At 37.6% G+C, this 9347-nt stretch overlaps 2 protein-coding genes across 5 annotated transcripts; one reads left to right on the plus strand and one right to left on the minus strand.

Moving 5' to 3' along the window:
- Nucleotides 1-218: 218 nt before the first annotated feature.
- Nucleotides 219-6266, minus strand: zcchc8 (zinc finger, CCHC domain containing 8). Of its 2 annotated transcripts, none has more exons than XM_042000069.1 (14): nucleotides 6063-6266; nucleotides 5869-5911; nucleotides 5700-5774; nucleotides 5502-5604; nucleotides 3709-3786; nucleotides 3511-3614; nucleotides 3240-3305; nucleotides 3080-3140; nucleotides 2865-3001; nucleotides 2601-2743; nucleotides 2347-2462; nucleotides 2153-2239; nucleotides 1568-1688; nucleotides 219-1371 (listed from the first exon to the last, which is right to left on the minus strand). In XM_042000069.1, the coding sequence occupies exons 1-14, from the start codon at nucleotides 6238-6240 to the stop codon at nucleotides 536-538; spliced, it is 2148 nt and encodes a 715-aa protein (XP_041856003.1). In that variant the 5' UTR covers nucleotides 6241-6266; the 3' UTR covers nucleotides 219-535. The 2 variants fall into 2 exon arrangements, with proteins under 2 accessions (XP_041856003.1, XP_041856002.1); XM_042000068.1 differs by having other exon boundaries at nucleotides 1568-1691.
- Nucleotides 6267-6329: 63 nt separating this feature from the next.
- Nucleotides 6330-8727, plus strand: si:ch211-110p13.9 (uncharacterized protein LOC562347 homolog). 3 transcript variants are annotated; one of them, XM_042000074.1, is made up of 5 exons: nucleotides 6330-6797; nucleotides 7117-7246; nucleotides 7339-7472; nucleotides 7569-8372; nucleotides 8413-8726. In XM_042000074.1, exons 1-4 carry the CDS (start codon nucleotides 6678-6680, stop codon nucleotides 8349-8351), a joined length of 1167 nt encoding a protein of 388 aa, XP_041856008.1. In that variant the 5' UTR covers nucleotides 6330-6677; the 3' UTR covers nucleotides 8352-8372; nucleotides 8413-8726. The 3 variants fall into 3 exon arrangements, with proteins under 3 accessions (XP_041856008.1, XP_041856009.1, XP_041856010.1); XM_042000075.1 differs by having other exon boundaries at nucleotides 6334-6484; nucleotides 6676-6797; nucleotides 7569-8727; XM_042000076.1 differs by having other exon boundaries at nucleotides 6345-6401; nucleotides 6676-6797; nucleotides 7569-8727.
- The last annotated feature ends 620 nt before the right edge of the window (nucleotides 8728-9347 follow it).

Below are 9347 nucleotides of genomic sequence, written 5' to 3' on the forward strand. Positions count from 1 at the left end.
GTCAAGTGGTTGCTCAGATCACCTGTTAGCCATGTATTTGTGAAATTAAATGTTCTTTAAGCTCAAACGTTTAATATAAACATATAAACTTGTCTCCCTACATACATACTTAACAGCTATGCATGTAGGTGTGTATCAAACTAGTGTGTGCATATTGTGTGAGCATGTAAGTGCAAGTAGTTTTTGAAGAAAGTAATAAAAAAAAAAAAACACTGAAGCAAAAACAAGCATGTTTACTAGATGTTTTAAAAACGCTACAACTGGGATAACAAAAAGAGCCAATTAAACATCATATGAAAGCAGATCAGTAATTATACACATTTCACAATAAAATAAACAAATCAAGTAATGCTGCAAAAATGTGAAAATGATAGAAGCTAATTTTGTTATAGCATCCCTAAAAAGACTCCCTTACAACATTCTTACAGATCAAATGTATATACATCACAAACACAAAAAGGCTTAAAAAATCTTAACTGATGGAAATGAAAACAGAATATTTTGAAAAAAAAAAATGATAGTATTTTGAATGATGTTATTTTTTCTTTGACAAACTTCGTGGAGAGCTTTTGAGTAAGTCTCTGATCCTAAGGTATGTTCCTGTGGCTTCTGCTACTTCTGTAAATTCAGGTGTTTCTTCAAATGGAACAATGCCAGCGGCAAACCTGCTTCGATGAGGGACAGCTGTAACCTTCTCCACATGCCCAGGAGAAGCACAGTCTCCAGATGCCAAATGAGATAACTCTGGAACAGGACTCTGTGGACTGTCATCTTGGGATTTGATTGGACCAGGGCTCTGTGGGCTATTATCTTGGGATTTCACAGGCTCTGGGCTCTGAGGACTGTCATCTTCAACTTTGAGAGGCCCAGGACTTTGAGTGAAAATGTCTTGCATCTCCGGTTTCCTTTGAATTTCATTACTATGGCAAGGTTCTGCAGGTCCCAATACATCCATTACCTCCTCGGTCTCTTTCATATCTGTGTCCACATGTGCAGGTGTGGACACACTTGGTGAGCTGGGTGCAGGTGTTCCCAATGCAGGTGTCTCACAGTCACTATTTGTGGCAGTGTCAGCATTTTCTAGAGCAGCCCAAATCTGCCTCTGCTGCTCCTCCAGTTCCTCAAGAGTAAGCTCATCTTCTGTTTCCTCAACAGTCTCATCAACTACTGTCCAGTTACGCCCTGGCAGAGCTGGCGAGCCATTGGTGGGTGTCAGTGGAGGTGTACCTTTAGGAAGAGGTGGGGGGGTGGGTGTAGCAGGGGGAGTGCCCTGGGGTAAAGGAGGGGGTGAGCTGAAGCAAGGAGACCCGGGGGGCGGAGGAGGTTGGAAATGGAAGTCGCCAGAGCTATGACAATAAGGTGTTCCTGGATCTGGAGAAAAGAAGAAATATATAAATAAAAATCCATCAAAACTTACAAAGATTGGTTGATTAAACAAAGAAAAAGCCGATTCAGCTAAAAAAAAAAAATCAATAGAAACTGAGATGAAGAAAATTGCACGACTGCAAGCTAATGAATTTGTTATAGTTTAGAACATCTATGATGCATACCAAAGATTAACAGTTACCTGATTCAATATCCATATCTGAGCTTCTGTCTGAGATCCGATCAGGGCTTGACTTATTCTTCTTCCTTTGCTGTGGGTAAGAGTCGAATTCTTGTTGTCTTTTGTTGCTGGTGGCACCAGGCTGCTGATAAAAAGGGAAGAACATGCTATGTGACTACTTCATGGTACTAATCAGCGTGTATAGTATACAGTATAGTATAGTCATTGCATCTTCTCTCCACCAGTGTAAAATAAAAGATAACTGCTCCCTTAAGAGTAGTATAACACTTCAAATAAAGATGTTTCAAGTGACTGAGTAAGTGAGGTCTAACGATAAGAACTGTTCTCCAAAGCTTAGTACCACAGACAGGCAGACATAATAAAATTAAATCATATCTTATCTGGGTTTATAACAATCATATAACAAATAACCCACACTGGGTCTATGAAGAAATACATAAACATAACCTACAGTCTTTGCTAAAGTATTGCCCTGTGATATTAAATAAGTATACTCAAAGCTAAATAGTTGTTACAGGATTAATGAGTTTTAGCCCACATGTTTTGAGAGAAAAATCTAATGCTTTTATACAATAAAAGAAATACCTGAGGAAAGTTGCTGGACAGGTAGGCTGCATAGTTTTGCTTCATGTGGCTGCTTTGTATTGGAATCGAACCATACTGCATGAATTCCTAAAAGTCAGATATGTAAAATTTAAGAAAACAAATGGGGAAACAAAAAAATAATAATATTATACATATAGTATAGTACAGTAGTATGACTGTGTTGTAAGACTTACATCTTTCATTTTGTAAGGCATCGCTACATTAAAGCCTGGGAAATCTACCAGTTTGGAAACGTCATAAGAGATGTTTTGTGCATTATTGCCATCTGTTACACTGCCATCATTGGATACTGCAAAAGAGGAAAGAAAAGATTAAAAGAAAAAATATATATATTCAGATTCTTTTCATTTCAAAACTAAACTTCCATGTAAGTTACTACAGTTACAACATGATAATAGTTTTAATTTCTTAAGTGAAAAGGACCTACCATTTCCATCATATAGGGATAAACCTGAGTTCTCCATCTCTGCCTCTTTGAGCCAACCTGGTGGATAGCCTAGCTGCCTCATGCGATAAATCAGGGGAGGTAAGGTGTTGCCATCAATTCCCAGAGCTGCCAACAACTCCTCACTTTTCAAAAGCACAATGCAGCAAAAAAGAAAATATCATTACATGATCAAGATTCAATTGTTTAATTAGATGTTGCATTTGGATCAGATTTGTTTCTGGTGTACATAAAATAAAAACCTGCCTCATGACTCCAGGCTTGTACTTGGCAAACCTCTCCTCTACTTCATCTGCATGGTATCGCTGGTTACTCTGCATGCCCTGGTTGTTGTTCTGATTAAACTCCTTTCTTCTCTCGTTAATTGCAGCCATGTCTTTAGGCTGGGGTAGTAACAAAATAGTTAATGAAGATCTGACTCTTCTGTGTTTACTCATATCACATTAATAAATCAAGAATACCTTGGGACAGTCTCTAAGCTGATGACTGATGGAGCCGCAGTTGAAACACATAGACTTCGGTCTATAAAAAGCAAAATCAATAATAGGTTCATTAAATAAACAAAGCAGGTTAATATAGGAGTATGAAAATTAAAGAAAGATTAAAATATTATGGTCATACCTTTTGTCTTTCATTTCTATTTCCTGTCCATTAGTTCCAATGACCTGGTTAAAAACCTGTTGGTAACTTGGCAACAATTCAGGAATTATATTACTTTTGTCATGCTGAACCCATTTAGTTGTACTGTGTGCTTAAATATGAAAGTAATAAAATAAGCATATCCTTATAAAAATCAAGATATCTTTGCTATTAATTTTTTTTTTTTTTTAAACTATATAGTTCCAAGAGTGCCAAATGTTTTTGACAAAGTGACAATCTATATTAAAGATACGTTGGAACATCCCATCCATCTGTCAGTTGGGGATTTTCATTTACCAGTGGCTGTCCAAGCTTGTCAACACTGAAAGAAGTGAAATATAATACACTTCCAACGACCTAGGAGACAAAACAGTACAATGAAATATCTGATTCTCTTCTCCATTTGACAATAAATTCTGTACTTTGTTCCAAAGCAACAGTAAGTACTTACTTTAAAGGCCTCTTTTGTTGTCTTCACACTACTGACAGAAAACTTCTGTGGATCTTCATCCAAAGCAAAAGCTGAACTCTTCAAAGAGTAATGTTTGTTTAGTTAAACAGCAAAGTTGTAGCATCACACACACACACACACACACACACACACACATACATATAGGGCTGAATGGTCATATGATCGTGCTTAGTGATTGCGATAAATTTCTGGTCGATCACAATGATCAGCTGTGAGCCCATATACTCGATCAAACATTGGGGAAATGTGGACGACAACAGCCAATTAGAGTTGACGGTTTTCTACTCCACTTTGTAGAAAATTTGTAAGTTGCTGGAGAAGTTAAATAAAGGCAAGCAGAATGACCTAACGTGGAGCTGAGAGCAGCAAAATAGATGCAGGGGTGATGGGAATCCGGCACCGTGCTGGAATTCTGGCATATGGTAATTGGTGATGGGTGGGGAAAAAAAAGTGGGATACGTGTGCAAGAAAAAAATTTAAATAAATAAATCGGCGACTGCTAAACAGAAACTTCTTGCTCTCAACCATAACCGTCATGTAACAGTTGTTGCTTCTCCAAACACTTCCCATCGCTGTCAATGACACTTCTGTGCTTTTCTGCAACCAGTTTGCGCATGTAGCTGCAAGTGACGAAACTGTAATGTCAGCTCCAAATTCGTCTATTAGTGGCATTTATGGCAAGCCTTACAGGAGCTGGTACAAAAGATTAAAAATATTGAATACCCATTTCTGCATATTATACTTTCAAAAACTGATATACGCCACAAGTGGAAAAAAGCTTGCCAATTGTGAACTCTTTGGTCTTGTGGCTGGGTTGTTTTTTTTTGTTTTTGTTTTTTTTTTTGCTAACCTGTGACTCAGGTTACCCTATTTTTACAGCAGTGAAAAAGCCTTAGGTGGACTGATTTTGGTATTTGTTTGTGGTTATAATTTGGTTTGTGAACTGCTTTAGGCTGTAGGTTTATTTGTTATTAGTATAATGCTTTTGTTGGGAGTGTTTGGATTTGGGTTTCTTTGTCTTTTGTTTACAAATTGTGTTCTTTTAGTCCTTTTTGTTGTTTAATAAACCCCTTTACAATATTATTTCTTGTCATTAATGTTGCCACCCCCTTTCCCTATCTGAGCTAAGGCTATACTGGCATGAGTCGGACGCCGTTCATAATGGGCTCGACACACAGGGGGCAACCAGCGAAAAGCAGCAACGGCGGCAGCATCCCACTCTGATAGCTTGTCTCCAAAAAATTTGATTAGGTATGACATTGGAGGGAATTTTGACATTTTTTAAACAGTCCGTGACAGACAAGGCATCAAGGATGAAGAGTCAGAAGATTTTGCTCGAGTTGACAGAAATCTTGATGTTGACTCTACAAAAGAGAAGAAAAACCCTAGGTTCATCCTATTTTTACAAACTAGAAAACAGCATGGTGAATATCATCATTTGACGAGGGACCTCAAAGCTGATCCAGATAAATCCAGGACCTATGTTTGGACAAATTCACCATACGGCTGTCTTTTTATTTACAGATGTTATAGAACTGACAGTATTTAAAAAATCGTGATCAAAATCGAGATGGACAATATGAAAAAATATATTGTGATCATTTTTTTTTTTTGCCATATAGTCCAGCCCTACATACATATATGCAAACACTTTTCATGTTTTGTTGTTCTGTTGTTGCTGCTACAACAATTCAATTTCCCTCATGGGATTAATTAAGTTTTCTGATTCTGAAACACATTAATACATTTAAAAGCATAATTTTATCAAATACCTGCGGTTTCATGTGAAACAAAGATTCCCTCTGTTCATTACTTGGTTTCTGATGCTTCAAAAACACACTGCAGATGCAGTCTTCAATTTCTTGACGACACCGCCTAGCAGGGAAAACCTGATTAAAATCATGTCAACTGAACATAATCTGTAGTCATTCATTGTTTAAATCTTCTAAATTGTGCGAAACTCTGCTTACTTTGATACAATGTTATTTGTAAAAAGCAGCTGTAGAAGTGGTCCGTCGATGTTGACATCTTCAATTGTGATGCCGCTGTAAAACCAGGAAGAAATTAACCGTGGCATAGTTAGTGAGTGGTTTCGTTTCACTTGATTTGAGCAATAACAAATGTCAAAACGAACTTTACCTTGGTCGTGTCAGGATATTCAATTTACGCCGTAAAACTTTATGTGGATCATTAGTTAAGAAAGCAGACAGAAATGCAACAAAAACATTGCACCTACAGCTTGTGTTTTTTCTGTTTTGGTTACAGACGCGAAGCTCATTGTGCTAGCAGACATGCTACATCTACAGTGCTAGCATACGCTCTCATAAGGATATTCTCCGCAGTGAGTCTTTCAATTTTGTCTTCACACTCCTCAAGCCTGCTCCGAAGTTGAGTCGTCTCCTCTTCGTTTTCTTCATCGCCATCTGGAAAGCGAATATGCCTGGGGGGCAACAGTGCATTATCATCAAGCTGCTGAAAGAGCTCACGATCCCCGAAATCAACTTCAGCCATTTTTTTTACGTTAGTCTGTGGATGAAAACGCCAGTTCGGAGGTCATAGCAACTGCTGTTCACATTCATTGGCCATCCTTAGGTCACGTGTCGCGGAAACGGTGTTCAGGGGTTTCTTGGCCACAAGTACGTATAGCAGGTTTCACGACTCGTGTGATAACAGCAACGTCGTAGTCCTCCTAAAATTATCCTAAGAAAACGAACAACTCAAGGCAGACAATACATCAGAGCAGTTACAGCCATAAGTATATCTATTATTATTAACTGTGTAAACACAGACATATTTTTGTTCTGTGTGAGCATTGAAGGCTTTAGTCACTCCAGTTTTATTTATGTCACATTTTATCTGGTGCGGTTTGTTGCAGCTGTTTTGAGTTCTTTTCTGACTTTATAGTGTGCTCATCCTGACTGATTGGGAAGTTCTGTTTACTTTTAGCAATGTCAGGCTGCCCAACAACCCATTTAACTTTACCGCAGTGGGACGGGGGTTCTAGGAAAATTCGCTTTATCTACTTGGTAAATTTAACATCATTCAGACTTACAAAATGTCCCAACCAGGTGAGTTGTTTGCCCATATGTTTAAGGTATTTTATTAGGCAAAGGTGGTAGATTTTCTGCAGTACGCGCCTTATAAGCCAGGAAAAACACTAGAGCGCGCTGTGCCATTTCATATGTATCATTACTAGATAATTATTAGACGGACCACCCGTTTCATAGATGCTTTAATAAATAATATAAAAAATTAAATATAATTGGAGAAAACATGTTTTAAAAGTCTGCATTTACATTAATTCTGTGATAACAACACACATGCACACACTATCATAAGAATGAAGAGAGCAAAAAGGTGTTTCTATATTTGTCCTCTCCAAATCAGGGTCCAGTGATTCCACTCTATTTGGGAGCTGATCTCCTCTCCAATACTGACATCCGGACAGAGAACCATCCCAGGTGCCATGCTAAGTTTGCCAAGAAAGGACTTGCCACAAAGATCAATTTATCCTCAGGTAACATAAAGAAGAGAACATTGTATTAAACTGGAGAGAAACCTCAGTGACTTAATTGTGGACCTTTTTTTTCCGTCCTCCACCTTCCTCAGCATTTAGATTCCAGGGCTTAAAGGTACCTGCTGCAAGTAACAGCCTGTGGTTTTACAGCATTCAAGGACTTTTTCGAGTGGCCTTTGAAATGTATAGTAAACAAGAGCAGTTGGTAGTGCTGGAAAACCTCCAGGTACATGAATATAGTGTACATCCAAATTATGTACTCATTTTATATACACGTATAACTGTTAACTTATGATTTAACATGATTATCTCTCCTTTATAGGATATTTGGAAATCACAGATCAATGACAGCCCACTGAAAATGAATTACAACCTCAGTGTGCAGCTTGATGTTATGGTTTCCACCAGCATTTCTTTTACACAATCAAAAAGTGAAACATCTCAGCCTCATTCCTGTCAGGTTGTTGGGGAACTAATGGATGTGTGTAGCAGTGATAAAGCTGATACGTCAGCAGACCATGATTATTGTTCTTTCCCTAAGCGTAGCTTGCAAACTGAAGAAAGCGAACCAATTGTGTTCACACTGAGAGAAAAGTTGCACAGCTTGGATGATCAGCTCTCCTCCCAACCACATAGATGCACCGCACGACTGGAGACCATCTTACTTATTTTGGAGAATATTGATCGGTACATGAATGACAATTTAGAGGAAAAGGATGCAGCAGAAACTGTGTTAGCTTTGTTAATGGCTAAAGACTGGGCGAAAGACTCAGTATATTCAAGTTACCTGCTTACTTGCATGGGACGTTGGCTTGGCCAGCAGTTTCATGCAGCCAACAGCACCATCAGCCAGAAAGTAGAGTGCTTTAAAGTTCAGCACATTGAGCAAATTAGTGATTTGCCCCCTGCCGAGGAACTGGCCACTGAACTTTTCCCTGAAGCCATGCAAACACTGCTGCTTCATTGGATGGGCTTGTGTGAGGAGTCCACGTTGGACAAGAGACACAGTGAATACCCAATTCTTCTCCTTATCCTTGAGTTTGCAAACCATAACCTCATCACTGGTGTGGCACATGTGCTGTACTCCAGTCTTATATGTAAGTGAGTGGATTATCATACAGGTACCAACAGAAGAACATTTCAAGTATTCTGACTTTGTCTGTTCCTTTTTAGGATCTTTTTTTTCATTCAAGGTTTGGCAACTCAGCATAAATATAGTCTAATTCAGTATAACCAAATTTATTTTCAAAATTTTTCCCTCCTTTCCTTTTTGCCTACATTTTATTAAAATACTGAGAACACACTTAGTAAATAAAAAAAAATATATCTTGTTCAAACAACCTTTTTGTTGAAATCTTTGATTTGTATTTTTGACTTAACTTTTATTGGCATTTGCTTTACTTATTTTATGTACAGCTGTTTGTCTGCAAAAAGCACTTAATAAACTTTATATTTTTAAGACTGTCAATGACTTTAATTTTCTTAGACATCTGCAACATGTTTAGGACTGGAAGTTACGTAAAATGCAGCATAAAAACTATGATGTTGACCCTTTTGATACGAGTGGGGGGAAAAAGAAAATCACTAAGGTTTTTTTTTGTAGTAAAGACAGGAATGTGTTTATCACTTTCCAAAAAAAAAAAAAAAAAAAGGGGAATAATCATTTCAGTTTTAGGGATTAACATCAACACGCTACTATAGCTCAAAAGCTTGCATGTTACACACATTGTGGTACTTGCTCATCTGTGAAGGCACCATTATTATTGCTTGAAAAGTACTGAACCGCCTACAGCTCAGACATGTCTCCAGAAGTGACTAGTGTAGCTACTATGAAATTAAAAATAGAACAAAGGTAGCTCCAAACTATTTAACAGCTAAAAATTCTACAATAGGGAACATTTAGTTAAAAACAGAAACACTGCTTTACTCTGTCAAAACCAGTCCCAACTCAATTATAAAATTTTTCCAACATTTACAGAATGTTTCTAATGGTCATTTAAAAAGTTAAAACGTCAAAATCATTGAACTTCATATTTTAAACATCATGCTAATTTTTTCCTGTGATGAAAATATTTTTTTATTAAAAAAAAAACAAAAAAAG

The sequence above is a fragment of the Melanotaenia boesemani genome, chromosome 11 (assembly GCF_017639745.1).
Source record: "Melanotaenia boesemani isolate fMelBoe1 chromosome 11, fMelBoe1.pri, whole genome shotgun sequence".
Lineage (NCBI taxonomy): Eukaryota > Metazoa > Chordata > Actinopteri > Atheriniformes > Melanotaeniidae > Melanotaenia > Melanotaenia boesemani.

Coding starts and splice junctions, on each gene's coding strand:
- zcchc8 (XM_042000068.1), bottom strand. CDS start 6,240: ATGGCTGAAGTTGATTTCGGGGATCGTGAGCTCTTTCAGCAGCTTGAT. Junction 2,744..2,864: donor TACAAGCCTGGAGTCATGAG/GCAGGTTTTTAT, acceptor GCTTTTGAAAAG/TGAGGAGTTGTTGGCAGCTC. Junction 2,240..2,346: donor TGCCTTACAAAATGAAAGAT/GTAAGTCTTACA, acceptor TCTGACTTTTAG/GAATTCATGCAGTATGGTTC.
- si:ch211-110p13.9 (XM_042000074.1), top strand. CDS start 6,678: ATGTCAGGCTGCCCAACAACCCATTTAACTTTACCGCAGTGGGACGGG. Junction 6,798..7,116: donor TTACAAAATGTCCCAACCAG/GTGAGTTGTTTG, acceptor TCTCCAAATCAG/GGTCCAGTGATTCCACTCTA. Junction 7,473..7,568: donor TAGTGCTGGAAAACCTCCAG/GTACATGAATAT, acceptor TCTCCTTTATAG/GATATTTGGAAATCACAGAT.